Source organism: Triplophysa rosa, linkage group LG1 (genome assembly GCF_024868665.1).
Source record: "Triplophysa rosa linkage group LG1, Trosa_1v2, whole genome shotgun sequence".
In the NCBI taxonomy this organism is placed as follows: Eukaryota; Metazoa; Chordata; class Actinopteri; order Cypriniformes; family Nemacheilidae; genus Triplophysa; species Triplophysa rosa.
In genome coordinates this window covers 39045359-39063756 of record NC_079890.1, presented here as the reverse complement: position 1 = coordinate 39063756, position 18398 = coordinate 39045359, and the positions used below count along the sequence as shown (strand labels likewise).

Here is an 18398-nt window from a genome sequence, read left to right as displayed (position 1 = left end):
GTCCTTGAGGCGCAGCACTCTGCGTTCCAAACCCTCCCACTTTTGTTGTAAGCGAATCAATATTGTTTTTATATTTTTGGCCTCATGTGATTGGACCGTTCTTAACGCCTCTCATTACCGCTCAGCAGATTGTCATTTGACTGACAGGTACTGATTAACGTGGAAGCAAGCGAAATTATCTCGAGATGAAAGAAAATTCGGTTTTATCTTTACAAGAATACCCGTTCCAAAGGCGTTCGGATTAAGAAAAAAACCGGATCAAGGAGCTTGGACCAGATCGACCCAACTTGCAAATTCAGCAGCAGTCAAGTGATCGCGGTCGATCTTACACTCGGTGCTTTTCCGGCACTTCTTATGGAAAACGGAGTTGGCTAGCTGGATGCGATGTAAGTCATGCCTTTTATTGTTTCCCCTGTTTGCTGTTTCAAAGTCTTGGCACCGAAACGTTGTGGACAACAACAGGGGTTTGCGATTTAAAACATCTCTGATAAGTGCAAGCGACATGAAAGTAGCTGCAGCCATCTTGACAACGCTATGAGGCTCCAGTTTTTTGGGAAGCTTAGCATTGCTGAACAGCTTGATGAAGGCTACAGTATTGGCATTAGAAGGCACAATGAAGAGGTCACAAAAAATCAACACATCCTGTCTAGAATAATAGACTGTGTCAAATGTTGTGGCGCATTTGAGCTGGCTTTGCGTGGCCACAATGAGAGCGAGAGCTCAGATAACCCCGGGATATTCCGTGGCTTGGTCGACTTTGTTGCTTCTCTTGATGGAGTTTTGAAAGAGCACCTCGAGAATGCCTCTGTGTTTAAGGGAACTTCGAAAACCATGCAGAACGAGCTGTTGGACTGTATGTTGTCTGTTATGAGGGAACACATAATCCAAGAATCAATCCAGGCCGACGAGACCACTGATATTGCCACACAGTGCCAACTTGTGCTTGTGCTGCGCTACATTGATGGCAAAAGCAACGTACAGGAGAGGTTTTTTGCTTTTATTCATCTGCATTCAACTACAGCTGATTCCATCGCTACAGCACTAAAAGAGCATCTTACTGTCATCCTTCCAGAGGATCAGAAGAGTAAACTCATCTCCCAAGCGTATGATGGAGCCAGCGTGATGAGAGGTGCCACTGCAGGTGTTCAAAGGAAGATTCAAGATGTGTATCCAAATGCCCATTACATCCACTGCTATGCTCATCAGCTCAATCTAATAATGCAAAAGGCCACTTCTCACATACCCAAAGTTAGAATTTTTTTTCTAACCTTGGAGGATTTGCCAGCTTTTTTCAAGATCACCCAAGCGCACAGATGTTCTTGATAAAGTAGTTGCCCATAGACTACCAACATCAAGTAGTGTTAGATGGAACTTCCACAGCCGTGCCATCAATACAGTGTTTGAGCACAGAGAGGGCCTCATTCGCTGTTTTGAAACTATTTGAGACTCAGGTGACTTTGACCCTGTTACCACCAGAGAGGCAGGAGGCTTTGCCATGCTGCTGGAGGATCAGGATTTTATTTTTTTTCTGCAACTTTTCCACAACATCATCCCACACGTGGACATCCTCTATGCCAAACTCCAGAAGAAGGACATAGATTCAGTCCACATTAAGGGGAGCATCCAGCAGTTCCAGCAGGACATACAGAAGATCAGGTAGCAGCTGTATTCCTTCTTTTGAATTTGTTATCATTATTATTGTTATTAGTCATACATTTTCTTAATCCTTTGCAGAAATTCTCTCCATTCTCTGGTTAACCAAAGCAGTGAAGGAGCTTCTCAACCAAAGAGGCGGCGGTTGCTTAGTCCAGATGTCCATGAACGGATTGCAACAGAGGTAAGTTTATTGTAGTCCTTGTTACTCTGCAGTTTTTCATAGAAAAGCTATCAAAGGAAGCTATCAAAAAGAAAGTAAATATTAACAACAAGTTAAACGGCATGGTTTTATTTACCCTCTTTGGGTACTAAATGTGTTCTCATGTCTTTGAGTTTATACATTTTTTGCTTAAATATTGAAGCAAAGAGTAGATCCTTTGATATTGGGCTTTATTAAACTTTATGAAACTAATCTAAATAGATTTGTTATTCTTAGGATTCCTCTAGTGGTGTGCCCTCTTTATCTGATTGATATGAAAATGGCTGATAATAAAAAAATGCTATTAGCGCCCTAAGCATCAGAAGTTCATGAAACTTGGCATGTTTGTCTAGTCCATATGTATGAAGTTTGGATAAATCAGGGATTCAAACACTGAAACTGGTCTCCGTCTCTCTATGACTTACAACTGATCATGTTGCAGTTGAAATTGACATTTTGTCATCACTACATCATTTTTGTTTTTGTCCTTCACTCTGTAGGTCTGTGACACTTTACTCCATCACACCATGGAACGGTTCTGCTTCACAAGCCACCTCGTTAGTGCCACCCTGCTGCAAGCAGACAGGTTTGAACAGTACACAGTGGCGTTTCCTGAAGATGCACTGAGTAGGACTTTGAAGGCCTATCCAGTGCTCAATGGGAGTAAGCTAGACAGAGCTTAGTCTCATCTACTGCAAGGAAGAGTTCAGAACCTGTTGTGGTGCTGTGGACCTACTTCAGCTGTTTAAGGAGAACAATCTTGAAGAAGTCTTTTCAGAGACTGTCACTCTCCTAAAGATCCTCATCACCACACCCATGACCACAGCAGAGGCTGAGAGGTGTTTCTCAACTTTGAAAAGAGTTAAGACTTTTCTGAGAAATAGCATGACCCAGGAGAGTCTAAATGCATTGGCCATGCTGTCAATGGAGAAGAGAATGGTGACTGAGATCATTGACTTTACCCAGAAGGTCATTGAGAAATTTGCAAGTCAGAAAGAAAGGAGAGCAAAATTTATTTTCAAATAGTGTTAATGGCCAATGATTAGGTAACTATAGTGTGTTGTGTTTTTTTTGAATGATTACCTTGATTACTTCATTACTGATAATAAACCCACATTCAATTCAAATTCACTGATTCATAGTACATTTATTTGCATGTATTAACATTGACTGTAATAATGATACGTCACCTGATTAATGGCTATTTATAGACCTGCATTACTGACAGTTTCTTCACAAACAGCTCATAAGACTTGAAATGTTAAAGAGTACATAACATGAGATCATGAAAATGACATTTCATGCAGTGTGTAATATTGCCGTGTTTGAAAGTAAGCTGTCTGTCGAGTTGTAATCCGAAGGTGAATGAATAACAAAGTTATTGGCTTGGAAAAAAGGGAGTCAACTCTGAATTATGCAAACGTGTCCCTAGTCCGATTCGCGAACCGCCGCGGATTTACGTCACTACATATAGTCTCTGCCTACGTTTTGCTAGGACTGCCCGCGAAAACGTCTTGGTTACGGATGTAACCTCAGTTCCCTTTCCGTCGGTCTCTCGACGTTGTGTCGAGCCGACAGATGGGGTTCGCTCTTGAGAACCTATCAACTTCTGACTAGTTTAGAAAAGGCCAATGAAATTGGCGAATTCAATTTGCATGCCGGACTCCGCCCCCGGATATAAAAGGGAGACGGCGTGCTGCATTCATTCACCTTTTGGTCTGATGAGCCTGAGCATCCCTCGACCGCTGCGGCGCCAAGAAGGACACAACGTCTCGTTCCCTCCATCAGGGAACTGAGGTTACATCCGTAACCAAGACGATCCCTTTCTGTCAGTCTCTCGACGTTGTGTCGAGCAGACAGATGGGGTTCCTATGGAAAACGCCACAGCGCTGTGCCGCGTCACAATCTCTAGCGGAGCGACGCTGACTGGCCTGGGCGAGTCAGACGTGAGCGCTAGCGCGAAATTGTAACCATGCAGTGGAGAGGTAGGGGTCCCAGAGCTTTTGAAGAAAAGGTGGGAAGCCCCCTACCGCTAGTAAAAACGAAATTCAGTATGTCATGGACCTGAGAACAAAACTCCACACGCTGGGGCGGCTCTGTATGGAGAATTTGTTACAGGCCCAGGACAGACAAAGCCGGCAATATAATAGGGGCACTAGACTACGTCAATTTACACTGGGAGAGAAAGTCCTCATATTACTACCCACATCTAGCTCAAAATTACTCGCCAAGTGGCAAGAACCCTTTGTGGTTACACGGCGAGTGGGGGATCTCAATTATGAGGTGGTAAGACCAGACAGAAACGATACACATCAATTATACCACCTCAACCTCCTTAAAAAATGGAGTGAGGCGGACGCAGTGATGCTGGCGATGGTGGTGGGGAGAGAGGATGATCTCGGGCCAGAGGTGGGGGGAAAGAACCGATCTATCATGCTGGCTCCGGGCGGGGATCACCTCTCACCGTCCCAGATCACTGACGTTGCCAAGTTGCAGGCTCGTTTTGCCGATGTGTTCTCGCCTCTGCATGGCCGGACTTCACTCATTGAGCACCATATTGAGACCACACCAGGAGTCGTAATACGTAGCCGGCCATATCGATTGCCTGAACACAAAAAAAGTGGTTCAGGAAGAATTAAGCGCCATGTTAAAGATGGGAGTAATAGAGGAGTCCAGTAGTGATTGGGCTAGCCCGATAGTTTTAGTCCCTAAAACTGACGGCTCGGTCCGGTTCTGCATGGACTACCGCAAGGTGAACGCTGTGTCGAAATTCGACGCATATCCAATGCCGCGGATTGACGAATTGCTTGATCGGCTAGGTTCGGCTCGTTTTTTTTCGACATTGGATTTGACAAAAGGGTATTGGCAGATCCCCTTATCTCCTTTATCCAAAGAAAAAACAGCTTTCACTACGCTGTTTGGTTTACACCAATTTGTCACACTTCCTTTCAGCTTATTCGGAGCCCCAGCTACCTTTCACCATCTCATGGACCGCCTACTGCGTCCACATGCGGCATATGCCGCTGCTTACTTGGATGACATCATCATCTATAGTAATGATTGGCAGCGGCATATGCAGCATTTAAATGCGGTCTTGAGGTCGCTGAGAGGAGCGGGACTCACGGCGAACCCGAAGAAGTGTGCAATTGGGCGAGTGGAGGTCAGGTATCTGGGCTTCCACTTGGGTCACGGGCAGGTGCGTCCCCAAATTGACAAGACGGCAGCGATTGCAGCCTCCCCGAGGCCCAAGACCAAAAAGGAGGTGAGGCAGTTCCTGGGTCTGGCGGGATATTACAGGAGGTTCGTGCCTGACTATTCGACCCTCACCAGCCCGCTGACTGACCTCACTAAAAAGGAGGCGCCAAATTCCGTCCAGTGGTCGGAGCCGTCCCAGCAGGCTTTCACCCAAATAAAGGCTGCTCTTTGTGGCGGCCCGCTATTGCACGCTCCTAATTTCGATCTCCCCTTTCTCTTACAGACGGACGCGTCGGACAGAGGGCTGGGAGCAGTCCTGTTCCAGGAGGTAGAGGGTGAGGAACGGCCGGTGCTGTACATTAGTCGGAAGCTCTCGAGGAGAGAGACTATGTACAGCACCATTGAGAAGGAATGCTTGGCAATCAGATGGGCCGTCCTCACCCTCCGCTATTATCTCCTGGGCAGGGAGTTTTCGCTCTGTTCGGACCACGCGCCCCTCCAATGGCTCCACCATATGAAAGATACCAAAGCGCGGATCACCCGTTGGTATCTGGCCTTACAACCCTTTAAGTTTCAGGTGGTCCACAGACCGGGGACCCAGATGGTGGTAGCCGAATTTATCTCCAGGAGGGGGGGGAGGAGGCTGCAGGCCGGATGGGGCCCCGGCCTGAGTCGGGCGGTGGGGGTATGTGGCGAGAAGGGCGTGGTTTAGCGAAGTCTGAGGAGAGAGGGGCAGGAAACCGGTGGGAAATAAGTAGGTCAAAGGCTGATCATGAACACCTGTCTCTTGTTTCAGTGATTGGCGAGAAGAGGATAAAAACCAGCACGAGGGGAGAGGAGAGTTTGGCTGAGCTGGGAGAGGAACGAGCGAGCGAGAGACCGAGAGAACGTGAACGCACGAGAGAGCGAGAGATTCTGCCCGGACGCATATTTAAATATTATTTCCTTTTACTTTGTATTTTTTTGAACATTAAAATATCCTCTCAGCCACGCCGACCCTGTCTCCTTCCTTCCTTTTTATTGAACCTCTCTACACGGACCTTCTCGGCGTTACTCATCTGTGCAAGGATCGGCCAGAGGTGTCTCTCATGGACCACAAGTGTGGACATCGCCCGACCCAGGGCCTGCACAGTCACCTTGGTCGCCCGCAGAGCGAGGTTGGTGGCGGCTCTGAGTTCCTGCATAAGCGCTGGGTCGGTCTTACCCTCGTGGAGCTCTCTCAATGCCTTGGCCTGGCACGAGCCATAGTGTAGAGAGAGGAGGCAGCTTGGCCCGCAGCAATGTAAGCTCTCGACACCAGAGATGCCGAGACCCTACATGCTTTGGACGGGAGTCTAGGTCGAGCCCTCCAGGTGTGCACCGCGGCGGCACACTCCACCTGGGGGACATTGACATATCCTCTAGCTTCCTCACCCTCGAGGGAAGAGAGGGTGACAGAACTTGTTTGGCGTGGATGCGCCGAAAAGGGGGCGTTCCAGGTCTTACTAAGTTCCTCATGCACTTCCGGTAAACACGCCACTGGGGCGGACGCGGCTTGGAGCCGCATTCAAGCCCGAGGCACCATGTATGTGGTGCGGGCACTGCAACCCAACGCTCAAGGCGGCCCGGGAAAGCATGGCTGACATTCCGACGTCCGCTTCTTCCTGGGCTCGACTCCCCGAGGGAGGGAGCTCCAAGGAATCGCAGGAGTCGGATGGCAGTACATCACCCCCCGATGCTGCAAGGACATCTCATCATTATCACACACCGTTTCCGAATACGTGGTTGAGGAACAAGACGGTGGGACCGTCTCCTGGGGAACGGTCAGACGAGCGAGACGAGGTGTGAACGGTCCGTGAGCCAGTGGCTGGTGGATTGACGCTCACAGTAATCCTCATATCATCCTCGCTGCTTGTCGTAGCGGACGGCAGGGCCATAGTCCTGCCGTCACGGATGGGGGGGGGGAGACGAGGTGGTGGCTGAGTCCCGTGGGAACACAACCACCTGTGACGCAACATCTGAATCATCAACCGCCCGCAGTGCAGGCAGGACGTATCCACAAAGTCTGCCCCAGCGTACTGGAATTAGACATCGTGTCCGTCCCCCTCCTCGATGAGTGTGTTGCGCCTATGAGAACAGCGGGACATGCCACGCTGGAGAAATTTGCTCTTTTAGAGAAAAAACTCGAACACTTCTGGCACTGCCGAGACGCCCAGGGGAAGTCGCTGCAGGAAGGGACAGTCCGCTGCACCACGTCATAAGATTCCAGTAGTAATTCAGTGTAGAGTTTGAACTCTCGAAGTCAATCAGTGTGAAGGCTCAGAAGAACAAAAGGTGAATGAATGCAGCACGCCGTCTCCCTTTTAAACCCGGATATCCGGGGGCGGAGTCCGGCATGCAAGTTTCATTCACCAATTTCATTGGCCTTTTCTAAACTAGTCAGAAGTTGATAGGTTCTCAAGAGCGAACCCCATCTGTCGGCTCGACACAACGTCGAGAGACCGACTGAAAAGGAACTTCACTCTTCTCCCCCAAACACTGTAGCTCGTGGCTCGACCTGATTTTGCCAAGTGGTTGATGTCCTGAGGGCAACATATTTTGTTGACCTAAGGACAACATTTTTATAAATAAAACCTAAACCCACACCAAACCCCAACCCTAACCATAACTTACCCCTAAAATCAGAGGGAAATGATAAGTGAAACACAATGGTCTAGAAGCACCTAATCCTGGTTGTAAGATTAAATTTAAAATAAACTGTAAACTTATTTCTGAAATCTGATTGGTTGATTTAAATGTTGTCCCAGGGTCAACAATATGTTGTCTCAAGGACATCAACCACTTGGCAAAATCAGGATAGCCGTAGCTCGTGAGCCTCATTCACAGTAGACCAATCACAGCAGACTAGACCATCTGACCAATCACATCAGACTAGCCTAGCGGAAAGGAGGGGATTAGACAGATGAATCACGGAACGAATCATTTTAGAGTCAGTCAAGAAGTAAGGTAAGAATAACCTTCTATGTACATAAACTTGTTGTTGGACACTCCATAAACCAAAGTAGGACCTTAAAAATCCCTAGTTATGTACTCTTTAAAACAACAGTGCACACCAGACGAGAATCAGCTCCAACGTCATGTCTACACCCCGCAAATAGGCAGTGCGCGGCTGGGCGCTGCAGAAAGGAAACGCAAACGCGCGGAGACACAGATTTCTGCACGGACACGGTTAATGTGCGTGTCACGACTCTGTCTTATCTTGTCATGGTTTTCTTGGTCTTGTGGCAGAGTCATGACAAAGCCTTTGGTTTAGTGTGAGAAAGCCATGGGGTGTTTATCTTTTGACACTCCATGTGTTTTCTCGTGTCTTGTCATTGGCCCCTCCCCTCTCGTTTCCTGTATTGCTTCCCTGCCGTGTCTCATGTTCCCCACCTGCCCTCGTTAATTATCCTTCGTTTGTCTTCCCTTTAAATAGTCCTCATGTTTCATTGTCCTGTGCTCTTGCGTTGTACTGTGTACCTGTACCCTGTACTTATGTGCCTTTTGGCTGCATGTTGTGTTACCTTGTCGTTTGCCTGTTACCTTGTTTTTTGGATTACCTTGCCCTGTTGGATTCCCTTGTCTTGTGCCGTGTGTATCATTTAGTCTTAGTCATTTGATAGTTTGTTTTACTTATTCCTGTTTCTTTGTTTTTTCCCCATCGTGGAAGTTTTTGTTTTAAAGTGAACCTCAGTTCTTTTTGTCTTTTTCCCCACCGTGGGTTTTTATTTTATAATAAATATATCTGTTAACCCCTTCACCGCTGCTGCTGCCTGCGCTTGGGTTCTTCCCCTCTGAAATTCGTGACAGTGCGATTGCGAATTGGGTTACTACGTTGCATATAGTTCCGTTTGTTACTTAAACTTGAGATTTATACCGGGCCACAAGTGCCGCTCCACCGCTCTTCTACATTTTTACATCACATCCGATCGTTCAGGCATTTATTTTTATGGTTTACGGCCTGGCACCAGCAATGCTTTATTAACTTTATCTCTATTAACTTCACGTTTCTTTTTGGAAGACATTAATTTAAGTCAGTGGTTTTCAACCTTTTCATGGTCGCGTCTACCTGTAAACCCATTCAAAGAACTGGCGCTCACCCCCCCCCCATACTGTACATTGAGGACAGATAAGATGATGTGTAAAATATGAATGGTGCGTTTCATTGATTTGAACACGAGCGAGAGTTTATTTGCAGTTTATAATACAGACGCGGTGTGGTGTCACTTGCCTGTCGAAAATAGCGCTTTACATCTTTAATAACTGTCAACAGCTTTAAACAGCCGTCCAAGTTCAGAAATATATGAAAAGGCACTTTATTATCACGCCACTCCCTTCACGCGCACTCACAACTCATCGGGAGAGAGAGAGACTTGCTCTTATTCTAAAATTACAGTCTGAAAGACAAACTTACATATAGATCTACCTGTTTCTTAAGATGATGTAGAGGTAATTGCTGCTGCTTCCTGAGTGGACGTTTGCCTACTTTGTAGATATTAAGCTTTTGTGTGCGGCCTAAAATTGCACTTCAGCTTCAGAAGTAACAATGCCCTCTGTTTCAATGCTTTATATCTGGAAATATCCTAAGTTAAGTCTTTTTTATCTTTTAATGATTTTGAAAGACTCATTCATGTTTTTATTTCGACTCGTCTTGACTACTGTAATAGCCTGTATGCAGGTATAAATCAGGCTGACCTCAAACGTTTGCAGATGGTGCAAAATGCTGCCGCTCGCTTGTTAACTACGACGCGCAAGCATGAACATATTTCTCCAGTATTGGCATCTCTCCATTGGCTTCCTGTTGGTTTTAGAATTGATTTTAAGTTATTGGTTTTAGTTTATAAGTCGTTAAACGGACTTGCTCCAAAGTATCTCTCTGATTTAATTATCCTACACAACCCAGTGAGAGCACTTAGATCTGCTGACCAATTACTTTTGGTTGTACCTCGAACAAGACTAAAAAGCAGGGGTGACCGGGCCTTTGCTGTCACAGCTCCAAAACTTTGGAACACTTTACCTCTTTATATGAGGCAGGCCCAATCACTTACTGTTTTTAAATCCAGTCTCAAAACTTACTTTTATACCTTGGCTTTTAAATCAGTATAAGAACTGTCTTTTTGTACTGTTTGATGCTTATGTCTGTACGTTATGTGTTATCTGTTTTTATTTTCTCCATGCTTGTACAGCACTTTGGAAAACAATTGCTGTTTTATAAAAGTGCTTTATAAATAAAATTTGATTTGATTTGATTTGAAATATGCAAGAACAGACGGTGAGTTCACACCATACTCCATGCCCTTTATTTCAATAACCACCTCCAGGTTTTCCCGTATTTTTCATAATACAAGTTCCTAGTAACAGTCTTAGGACACACATATTGTTACACCCTCCGTCAATTTACAATCGCGTTCCTCCGTGCATTCGCGATCGAGTTCCAAAGGTTTCGGGGAACCGTCGCACTCCACCTTCAGTACCTCTGCCCCCCCCGGTTGAGAACCACTGATTTAAGTGTATAATATTAAAAAAAACCAGCTCTTATTAGTTGTTAACAGTGTTCTTACTACTGTTTAATCCAATGTAAAGAATAAAAATGTATTTTGTGATATAGCCCTAAGGCAATATGATGCGTCACGTGATGTGAGCAGCGCCTATAGACCAATTTGGAGTCGACGTCACGGTTATGTCACTGCCAGCTGCGCGCGCATACTGGTTGCAGAAAAACAGTGGAAACAAAGCAGCAATGAGTGAAATGGAGAAGACAAATCCTTCAAAAACGTGTTTTTGTGTTGTTGAATGTCAGAATAGGAATGGCAAAAAACATGGTATTATTTCCTATGGAATACCGTCATTGAATATAAACAAGTCATTAAGCTAAACAAACATTAGTCACAAGCTAAGCAAATCATTAAACGAACAGGCTGGACTGATGAAATCATCTGGATCTGTTTATTTTATTTCAGGTAAGGTTTTCTATAATCTTTCTAAGTCTAATTATTTTGTATACTGTATCCATGTAATTCTCTAGTCGTTATAAAGGCTATCTCTTCCGGGTTTTTCTGCAACCAAGATGCGCACGCATCCTGAATGTTTACAAACTTATAATTAGCCTATAGGGAGAGCATTTCCATTGCGCATGATTGCTGGCTGCCACAGTACAACAATACAAATTATTACATTATTTTAAGGTTAAATACATTAATGAGCAAAACCAAGAAGCTAATTTTACTGACAACGTAGATTGTATAACTTGTATTTGTTTTATCCACACAGCTATGTAGTGCAAGTTATAGATTAAAAGACATTGCGCTTATCTCATGCTTTGAAGTATACAATAAAAAACGATTGAGGGTTCACTCAGTGTAGGAAAGACTGATTGATGATGTGATCGTTTGCCCCTCACACATATGCAGGGCTGTAGCTAGAGAATTCTGGGCCCCTTGAAAAAAATTTGATGTGGGCCCCCATCACCCTCCAACTAATAGAGGGACATTTTATATTAAGTTTTATCTCCTATCACTTTGACACAGTCTAATTACATTTATAATGTTTTTATAAACATTATAAATTGATTTATAATTACTGATTCGCTCCTGCAAATAAACTGTAAAATAAAAATAGCATACTTTATACAAATTTTTCCAGTGCTCACAACCAGTATAGAATGAGGCATGTTTTTACCTGATCTATAGACCTCCACCTCACACAGAGAGAGCTGCTGGACTGTAGGCATGAATACATTCACATAACGTCCCTTCATTCCATTACATGAGAAAATAATCGATGTGCCGAGTTGAAGATTAGGAATTACAGCACATCTAGAGAGATGGGAAATCAGAAAACAGAGAATCAATGCGCAAATCAATCAATCAATCAATCAATGAAAAGTGTTGAAGTGATTTCATGAATAACTTTACATGGGATTGTTGTTTCCATTGTTGTCCAGTGAGTTTCCAATACGAATCTCTGCTCCGTTGGTTTGATCCACACAGCAGTCTGATCTAGCAGTGATGATCACTGTACTGATGTCATAAACATCCAGAAGATCCAGCCTCCACCATGGGTTACTTTCCTTTACTGTAATGGAGCAGTATGTGTATGTATCTCCATATCTGTCGCTATCTACGGCCTTTTGAGCTACACAGGCCAAAAAATTGGATGACTGTGTAGCCGTTCCATTAAATGCTAAATTCTCTAAAAAGAAATACAAATAATATCAGTCATTCTGGTGATAATCTACAAATAACCATATAAACCTGTTGTGCTTGTAGTCTGAAAGTTTAAACTTCACCTTTCTGAAAAGTGCATGTCTGAGGTGAAACTGATTTTATAGTCAAAACAAATATGCCATAGAAACTTAAAAGAATTTAGTTTTACCCTGTGAAGTGTCTAAATTACCCTGAATGGAAACAAGACCTGCTGGAAGAAATTAATAAATTAAGGTTACAAAGCTGTTAAATTTTTATTCTTAACTTTTAAAAAGTCATGTTAAAGATTTGCATGAAGAATGACTGACAGCATGTATGATGATGAGATGATGATGTGAGGTGTACTCACCAGAGAGTAAGATCAGATGAATGAGTTTGTCCATGTCTCTGCTGAACAAAAGGAATATGAGAAAGGAGAAGAGAAGAGAATTGAGTTTCTTCTGGGTTATGAGCAGAACTTACACATGAAGATTTCACTCCTCTCTTCTTCACTCTTCTAGCTATACATCAGTACATCCCTCTGGACATTTGACTGTCACTCTCTCCACCCTCATCACATCAGCACTCAATGTCTTAAACATCTAAAACACCTTTGTCAATTCGAGACTTATTTGCAAATCAAATCTTTTGTCGCGAAAATGGCACAAATCCCCAATTGCACATGGAAATCTTGTGCTCTTACCTGGAAAACATCAGATGAACAAAAACAAAAACAAAAAAAATGTGTTGATTCGTTTTTGACAATTTCTTTGCTGGATTGATTTCAATCATGAACACAAGTCAATGAAAGACTGACAGAACAATCAAGAGTGAATGTAAAGAATGTTTGAGTAAGTTATTAGAACACTCATAAAATGTTGGGTCATTTTAACTTATTGTTGGATAAAATATGGACAAAATCAATCAGTGTGTTATAAATGAGGTAACACCAACCCAGTATAATGTAGGTTAATTTATAATGCAATGGTTGGTTTTGCCCATATTTCACTCAACAATAATTCATGTTTAGTGTATGTAGAACATCTACATCAGAGAGCTGAAATCTAAAGCAGAGAGAGACTCGACAACAAGCATACCAAAAATGTTTTGTGTCATCTGAGTTCATAACTAAATGAAGACTATCAAACTCGGTCACGGCTGATTTGTTTCACCAGATACTTCAGCCTGTTTTGTTTGAAACTCATTTGTTAAAAAGATCCATTCAAATTAAGACTGCGTCCTGCTTTTGTATTCGAGCAAAAAGCAGGGCAGTCGTGGCCTAATGGTAAGAGACTCAGACTCAGAAACCCAAATGTTGCCGGTTCGAGCCTCAGTACCAGCAGGGTTTGTATGTGGGGGGATTGAACGATCAGCGCTCTCGGCTGAGGTGAGACCCTTGAGCAAGGCACTGATCCCCCTCTCTGGGTGCCGCTGCTCATTGCTCTGGGTGTGTGTTCACTGTGTGCGTATGTGTTGCTCACTGCTGTGTGTGTGCACTTGGATGGGTTAAATGTAGAGCACAAATTCCGAGTATGGAACACCATACTTGGCATCACATCACTCTCACAAAAAGGGAAAAGAAAATTTGATCTGGGCCATATGTAAAAAAAAATGTTTTGACTTAAGTGCTTAGAAGACTTTTATTAAAAAGCAACTTTCAGTAAGTTTAAAACTAAGCTAATAAAAACTACAATGTCAACACAAAATGTCCGCACTCAACCTCTGAATGGACTACTTGCACGAATTCTTCCGCGTTATCTTCGATGCGGCTCAGTCATTTCAACTAAGCGTATCTACATGCTGATATAATGGTAGATTATTTCTATTTTTAGGGTGATCAATTAAAAAAACGAAAAACCATTTAAAAAAAATCATTGATGTTAAAATGCTTTAATATGGGTTTTTATGACAGATCTTAAATTAGCAGAAGTTCACATCCTAATATATTTTATAATATACTCATCTGCTGAATAATAAAGGCGATAAATAATCGCGAGGCGTCAACTGACGAGAGAGCACATCGGCTGTCTGGTTCAGGTCACCTGGGATATGTGTGGCCCTGCGGACTCCACAGGAGGAGGCGTCGGGCGAGTCGTGTTAGCTGCCATAAGCGAACGCCACCCTGGCGGTTAAAAACGCTACGGCAGTTGTGCAGTCCGACCGGACCAGCACGTGCTTGTTCTGCACGAGAGGTTGTAACCCCTTCAGTGCGGGTAGCACATCCAACAACTCTAGGCAATTGAAATGCCTGCGCAGGCGGGGGCCCGTCCATCGCCCTGACACTGCGTGCCCATTGCACACGGCACCCCAACCCTGCAGGGAGGCGTCTGTCGACCCTGACGCGTCTCGCCTGCCCGAGAGGGACCCCCATCCGTAGAAAAGGTCATTGAAGACCAAGGGGTTAGGGTGCGTCGGCAGAAAAGCATAATCACCATCCGCCTGCTGCCGGTGTGCCACGCTCTCCAGGGAACTCGACTCTGTAGCCAGTGTTGGAGCGGTCTCATGAGCATCAACCTGAGGGGTATCACCACCGTCGAGGATGCCATGTACCCAGGAGCCTCTTCCCGCTGACTGCTTGAAATATATCAGGCAGTTCAACACTGACTGAGCGCAGTCGCGCTGTAATGGAGACAGAGTTGAGTTCCATACCAAAAAAGAGTATGCTCTGCACAGAGGAGAGCTTGCTCCTTTTCGGTTGACCTGTGGTCCCAATCGATCTAGGTGCCGAAGCACTAGGTCCCTGTGTGTACATAACAGATCTCACGAGTGTGTCAATGAGCCAGTCGTCGAGATAGTTTAGTACCCGCACACCTCTCTCCCTGAGGGGAGTGAGGGCGGCTTCCACGATCTTCGTGAAGACTCGTGGGGACAGGGACAGACCGAAGGGGAGGACTCTGTACTAATATGCCTGACCCTCGAAAGCGAACCGTAGGAACGGGCGATGACGAGGGAGAAAGAGACATGAGAGTAAGCATCCTTCAGGTCGATTGCCATGAATCCATCTTGACATCTGACAGATGCCAGGATGCGCTTCTGCGTGAGCATCCTGAACGGCAGCTTGAGTAGGTGCCTGTTCAGGGTACGCAGATCTAGCGACCCCCGCTCTTTTGGGGACGATGATGTACGGGCTGTAAAACCCGTTGAACATCTCGGCTAGAGGGACGAGCACGATCGCTTCCTCACCAGAGGGGTGGCGACCTCGGCCCGAAGCACAGGGCATCCTTGCCTCAGCTGAGGTTAAGAGGATGCCCCGAAACTTGGGCAGGCATCCGGGGAGTTGGATCACGTAGCTGAGATGGACCGTATCCCGTAGTCACCGTGACGGTTTGGGAAGCTGTTGTCAGGCTCCCAGGGACCGACAGGGAGGCTAGGGGTACGTTCTGCTTCATCGACCTCCCGGGGGTGGTTCGATGGCTGGCAGTTCGGATCCCTCGCCGTGGGGGGGACCCCCGGGGAGGAGATCGTCTCTGCAGTTTTACCTGTCTGGCGAAGATGTAGCACAACGCACCATCGAATGAGAGTGCTTAGGCTAATGATTATCCTTGACATTGGGTCTTGCCGCAACGTCAAGTTGCCGAACACCGTCGTGTAGAGGGTGAGAGCGGCTGTGATAATACCCAGACGATGATGTGGCACAAAGCACCGTCGATTGAGAGTGCTTAGGCTGCTGATTATCCTCGACATTGGGTCTTGCCGCAACGTCGAGTTGCCGAACATCGTCGTGCAGAGGGTGAGAGCGGCTGTGATAATACCCAGACGATGATGTGGCACAAAGCACCGTCGATTGAGAGTGCTTTGGCTGCTGATTATCCTTGACATTGGGTCTCGCCGTGACGCAACGTCGAGTTGCCGAACACCGTTGTGTAGAGGGTGAGAGCGGCTGTGATAAACGCCCAGAGAGGGAGAAAACTTTTAGAAAGGTATTCTCTATCTCCCTGGGGTCTTCCCATGAGGGCCGCATTGGCTTTCACTGCGGCTGCTGATGGGGTGGTGGTCTCCTCTTCGATGTCTCGAAGAGGACCAGGGCTGCTGGGAAGCAGACTTTGCACGGGATCTCGGCAGCCAGAGGGCGGTCGAGTCGGGCTGGGGAGGACATACGTGATATCCTCTGTCTGCTCCCTAACTGTCGAACTCGACACTATCACCAAACAGCCCCCCCTTGCGAGATGGGTGCATCGAGAAAGCGGACTTTCTCAGAGTTACTCACCTGTACAAGGTTCAGCCAGAGGTGTCTCTCCTGGACCACAAGTGTGGACATCGCCCGACCCAGGGCCCGCGTGATCACCTTGTTCGCCCGAGAGCGAGGTCGGTGAAGCCGCGGAGTTCCTGCATAAGCGCTGGGCCGGTCTTGCCCTCGTGGAGCTCTCTCCGTGCATTGGCCTGCAGGAAGGCCATAGCATGGAGAGAGGGGACAGCTTGGCCCGCAGCAGAGTAAGCTCTCGACACCTCAGATGCCGAAAAGCCTACGTGCTTTGGACGAGAGTCTAGGTCGAGCCCCGGGGGGACATCGACGTATCCTCTAGCTGCCCCACCATCGAGGGAAGAAAGGGTGATGTAACTAGTTGACGTGTACGCGCCAAAGGGGGCGTTCCAGGTCGTACTAGGTTCCTCATGCACTTCCGGGGGAACACGGCACTGAGGGCGAGTGCGACTTGGAGCCGCTCTCAAGCCCGATGTACCGTGTATCCAGCCTCGAGCGTTGGGAGAGGCAGTGCGGTGCACCGCAACCCAATGCCGGCGGCCCGGGAAAGCATGGCTGACATTTCGACATCCGCTTTTTCCTGATCTCGACTCCCCGAGGGAGGGAGCTTCAAGGAATCGTTGGAGTCTGATGCCAGTAAGTCACCCTCCGATGCTGCAACAGACACCTCATCATCACGTACCGTGTCCGATACGTGGTTGAGGAATAAGACGGCGGACCGTCTTATGGGGAACGGTCAGACGAGCAAGGCGAGGTGCGAACGGTCCGCGAGCCAGTGGCTGACGGATTAGCGCTCACAGTAATCCTCATATCACCCTCGCTGCTCGCCGTAGCGGGCGGCAGGGCCGTAGTCCTGCCGTCACGGAACGGGAAGCAGACAAGGTGGTGGCTGAGTCCTGTGGGAACACAGCCACCCGTGACGCAACGTCTGAATCGTCAGCCACCCGCAGTGCGGGCAGGATGTATCCACAACATCTGCCCCAGCGTACTGGAAGCAGACATCGTGTCCGTCCCCCTCCTCGATGAGTGTGTTGCACCCAAGAGAACAGCGGGACATGCCACGCTGGAGAAATGTACTCTTTTAGAGAAAAAAACTCGAACACTTCTGGAACCGCCGAGACACCCAGGGGAAGTCGCTGCAGGAAGGGACAGTCCGCTGCACCACGTCATAGAGCCGGCAGTCTTGTAGCGAAGTCTGTTGATCATGAGCGAAGGCTCCGAAGAAAAAAAGGTGAATGAATGAGGCACGCCGTCTCCCTTTTATACCCGGATATCCGGGGGCGGTGTCCGGCATGCAAATTTCATTCGCCAATTTTCATTGGCCTTTTCTAAGAAGTCGGAAGTGATTGGTTCTCAAGGACGAACCCCATCTGTCGGTTCGACACAACGTCGAGAGACCGACAGAAAGGGAACTACACTTTTTACACAGGCCTTTAGCTATTGGCAAAAAAAATACTTATGGATAGCATTACATTTGTCAATAAAAAACGCCACAACATAGTGATCCAAACATTTAATAAAAACGTGTTGCGTGTTTTCGTCAGATCTCAGCTCTCTCACGCATGAAACACTGCAGTATTTGAAGTCTGTAGTTGTTTAATCCAAACAGTGCTGCTGTGATTCCCTGTTAGTCTACTTCAGCCTTCTGTGATGTGCGTTCGGTGGTTAAATGTTTGCAACACAGCTGTGTATGTGGAGAAAAAGTGAAACGCTATCGTTCACCAGCCACTACTTTCTCATATCTTTTGAAGATTATGTACCTAGTGATGTTTAGAATATTTCTTCTTACGTCACTGATAATGTGCATAAAAATCTTATTTTCAACCGTTTAGGTTTCACAGGGAGCAAGAGCCCATAGTAAATACATATAACCAGAACCTAGTGAGCCGTACGATTTTAAGTCAGAAGTACGTCACGAGGCTACGTGCAAGTAGTCCTTCAGCCA

At 46.3% G+C, this 18398-nt stretch overlaps 2 protein-coding genes across 4 annotated transcripts in view; one reads left to right on the top strand and one right to left on the bottom strand.

The window, feature by feature from the left end:
• The window catches only part of LOC130555522 (uncharacterized), a 131273-nt gene extending 118452 nt beyond the window's left edge, over window positions 1-12821 (bottom strand). Inside the window, exons 1-5 of one of the 3 annotated variants that reach the window (XM_057335839.1) lie at window positions 12736-12821; window positions 12623-12663; window positions 12443-12484; window positions 11983-12259; window positions 11747-11883 (exon numbers count right to left, since the gene is read on the bottom strand). In XM_057335839.1, coding sequence (XP_057191822.1) covers window positions 11747-11883; window positions 11983-12259; window positions 12443-12484; window positions 12623-12656 — 490 coding nt within the window. In that variant the 5' untranslated portion in view covers window positions 12657-12663; window positions 12736-12821. Of the gene's footprint in view, window positions 1-11746; window positions 11884-11982; window positions 12260-12442; window positions 12485-12622 lie in introns of all 3 variants that reach the window. The other 2 variants (XM_057335927.1, XM_057336012.1) reach the window with 2 other exon arrangements.
• On the top strand, window positions 38-1817 carry LOC130556687 (zinc finger MYM-type protein 1-like). Its single transcript, XM_057337960.1, has 2 exons — window positions 38-1656; window positions 1735-1817. Exon 1 carries the CDS (start codon window positions 535-537, stop codon window positions 1321-1323), a length of 789 nt encoding a protein of 262 aa, XP_057193943.1. The 5' UTR covers window positions 38-534; the 3' UTR covers window positions 1324-1656; window positions 1735-1817.
• Window positions 12822-18398: the final 5577 nt, after the last annotated feature.

Bases quoted from the DNA above. Each gene is read 5' to 3' on its own strand.
- LOC130556687 (XM_057337960.1), top strand. From the start codon at position 535: ATGAGGCTCCAGTTTTTTGGGAAGCTTAGCATTGCTGAACAGCTTGAT.